This window comes from Limulus polyphemus, unplaced genomic scaffold (genome assembly GCF_000517525.1).
Source record: "Limulus polyphemus unplaced genomic scaffold, Limulus_polyphemus-2.1.2 Scaffold13406, whole genome shotgun sequence".
Taxonomy (NCBI): Eukaryota; Metazoa; Arthropoda; class Merostomata; order Xiphosura; family Limulidae; genus Limulus; species Limulus polyphemus.
Window position 1 is genome coordinate 2056 of NW_013679016.1, and position 2827 is coordinate 4882.

General features: G+C 29.0%; 1 protein-coding gene across 1 annotated transcript in view; it reads right to left on the reverse strand.

Moving 5' to 3' along the window:
* Positions 1 to 2827, reverse strand: part of LOC111084074 (platelet glycoprotein 4-like) — a gene marked incomplete at its 5' end in the record, with an annotated part of 6291 nt that overhangs the window by 981 nt on the left and 2483 nt on the right. Inside the window, 2 exons of the mRNA XM_022380865.1 lie at positions 220 to 265; positions 1538 to 1716. Coding sequence (XP_022236573.1) covers positions 220 to 265; positions 1538 to 1716 — 225 coding nt within the window. The remainder of the gene's footprint in view (positions 1 to 219; positions 266 to 1537; positions 1717 to 2827) is intronic.

Consider the following 2827-nt stretch of genomic DNA (forward strand, 5'->3'; position numbering starts at 1 on the left):
AAACTTTTCTGGACATTGAACCAGTAAGAGGATGTTGTTTTATTCAACATTTTTTAGTTTGGAACGGTATCAAACTTTTCTGGACATTGAACCAGTAAGAGGATGTTGTTTTATTCAACATTTTTTAGTTTGGAACGGTATCAAACTTTTCTGGACATTGAACCAGTAAGAGGATGTTTGATTAAACCCAGTGAAAGTATATAGAAGGTGTAGTAGGCTTTTGAGCCTTGGTAAAAGTGAGGAGCAGATGCAACAACTGGTGCTCCTATAAATAAACTAAAGTTCTGAAAAAAATCTTAATAAATTATAACATAAGAAGAAAGAAAAAAATGTTCCTTTTTTATTCTACTATAGTTCTTAAAATACTTTTTTGTTTCCGTGATCATTTTTGAAATTATTTACTGGAAGAAATTATAAGTGTGTCAACTTCAGATCATTCAAAACTCTATAACATGAGTTTAAAAGAGTTGAAATGAGTGTTTTGTTTTAAAAGAAAGGGGAATAAGCACAATAAAACAACCAGTATTCTGCATGTGTGATTTAGTTCTTATCACGTACCAATAAGCACAAAAAAATTAATGTAATTGATTTTTTGTATTTTCTGAACTATGTGAAAGAATGTTTTCAAAACCGTTATTGAAAAATAAACAACATACTTAAAACTGAGTGAAAAGTTTAAATAGGAAAATAACTGAAATGTTAAAAGATATATAATCAATGTCACACATGTGACCTTGAGTAAAATCCATGAAGTAACATTAACTGCCATTATATTAACAATTTTAAGTACAGTAACATTTTAAATAAATATAATCAATTAAATATAGTATAAAAAATTAATAAATATGATGTGAAAGTGAAATGTAATGATCTCCCAGAGAAAATTAAAAACTACAGCTGATAATAAATCACTCAAACATTTACTTCACTTACAAGGTATGTATTCAACAAATAAGTAGTTATGGCCTTCCACGAAAGAGCATTAGATATCAAATTCTGAGTTTAAAAACTTAAGACATTTCATTAAATCAACAACTACAGTATGAAAGTAGTTATGGTCATCCATAAAGAAACAGTGATTATTTGCATCAAAAGTGACAAATTATAAGTAGCTGTGATTATCTAGTTTAAGTCCGAAAACTAACCTTTCTTATATATAGTTAAATCAATAGTCTCAGCATGTAAACACTAGTTTAAATCCAGAAACTAATCTTTCTTACATGTAGTTAAATCAATAGTCTCAGCATGTAAACACTAGTTTAAGTCCAGAAATTTAAATTTCTTAGATTTAGTTAAATCAATAATCTCAGCATGTAAACACTACTTTAAGTCCAGAAACTAATCTTTCTTACTTGTAGTTAAATCAATAATCTCAGCATGAAACACTAGTTTAAGTTAAATAACTTATCTTTCTTACATGTAGTTAAATCAATAGTCTCAGCATGTAAACACTAGTTTAAATCCAGAAACTTATCTTTCTTACATATTAAATCAATAGCCTCAGCATGCAAACACTAGTTTAAGTCCAGAAACTTACCTTTCTTACATGTAGTTAAATCAATAGCCCCAGCAAGTAAACACTTTTGATCATCCTTACAGAAGCACTGGTTGTCTGGATTTGTTCTTGGAGTAGCAAACAGCTTAGCAGGGGTTGTGAAGCGGTATGCTTTAATACCTAATATATTAACTTCTTTTTCATACTCAAGGTATAAGGACCTGAAAATTTTATTGATACTAAATACCTTTAACACCTGCACAACAAAGTACTAAGTATCTTTATGTTACTGTCTTGTGTAGGTAACATAAAGATACTTAATAGTACGTTGTATGCGTATAGCATAAAGATACCTAGGACTGTCGTGTTTAAGTAACATAAAGATACATAGTACTTTCTTGTGTAAGTAACATAAAGATACCTAGACTGTCTTGTGTAGGTATTTTATAAAGATACTTATTATTGTCTTGTGCAAATAACATAATTATACTTAGTACTGGTTGTGTAGATAACATAAAGCTACTTAGTACCATCATATGTAGATAACATAAAGATATTTAGTACTATCTTATGTAGATAACATAAAGATACTTAGACAACATGATGATAGTTAACAATGTCTTGTGTAGACAACCTGAAGATACTTAGTACTGTCTTGTGTAGATAACATGATGATAGTTAGTAACGTCCTGTGTAGATAACATAAAGATACTTAGTATTGTCTTGTGTAGATAACATAAGGATACTTAATACTATTTTTGTGTAGATATCATAAATACATTTAGTACTGTCTTGTGTAGATAACATAAAGATACTTAGTACTGTCATGTGTAAGTAACATAAAGATATGTAATTTTGTCTTGTGTAGGTAGCATAAAGATACCTAGTGCTGTCTTTTGTAGATTCTAAGTATCTTTATGTTATCTACACAAGACAGTACTAAGTATCTTTATGTTACCTACACAAGACAGTACTAACTATCATCATGTTATCTACACAAGACAGTACTAAGTATCTTCATGTTATCTACACAAGACATTGCTAACTATCATCATGTTATCTACACAAGATAGTACTAAGTATCTTTATGTTATCTACACAAGACAGTACTAAGTATCTTCATGTTATCTACACAAGACATTGCTAACTATCATCATGTTATCTACACAAGATAGTATTAAGTATCTTTATGTTATCTACACAAGACAGTACTAAATATCTTCATGTTATCTACACAAGACATTGCTAACTATCATCATGTTATCTACACAAGATAGTATTAAGTATCTTTATGTTATCTACACAAGACAGTACTAAATATCTTCATGTTAT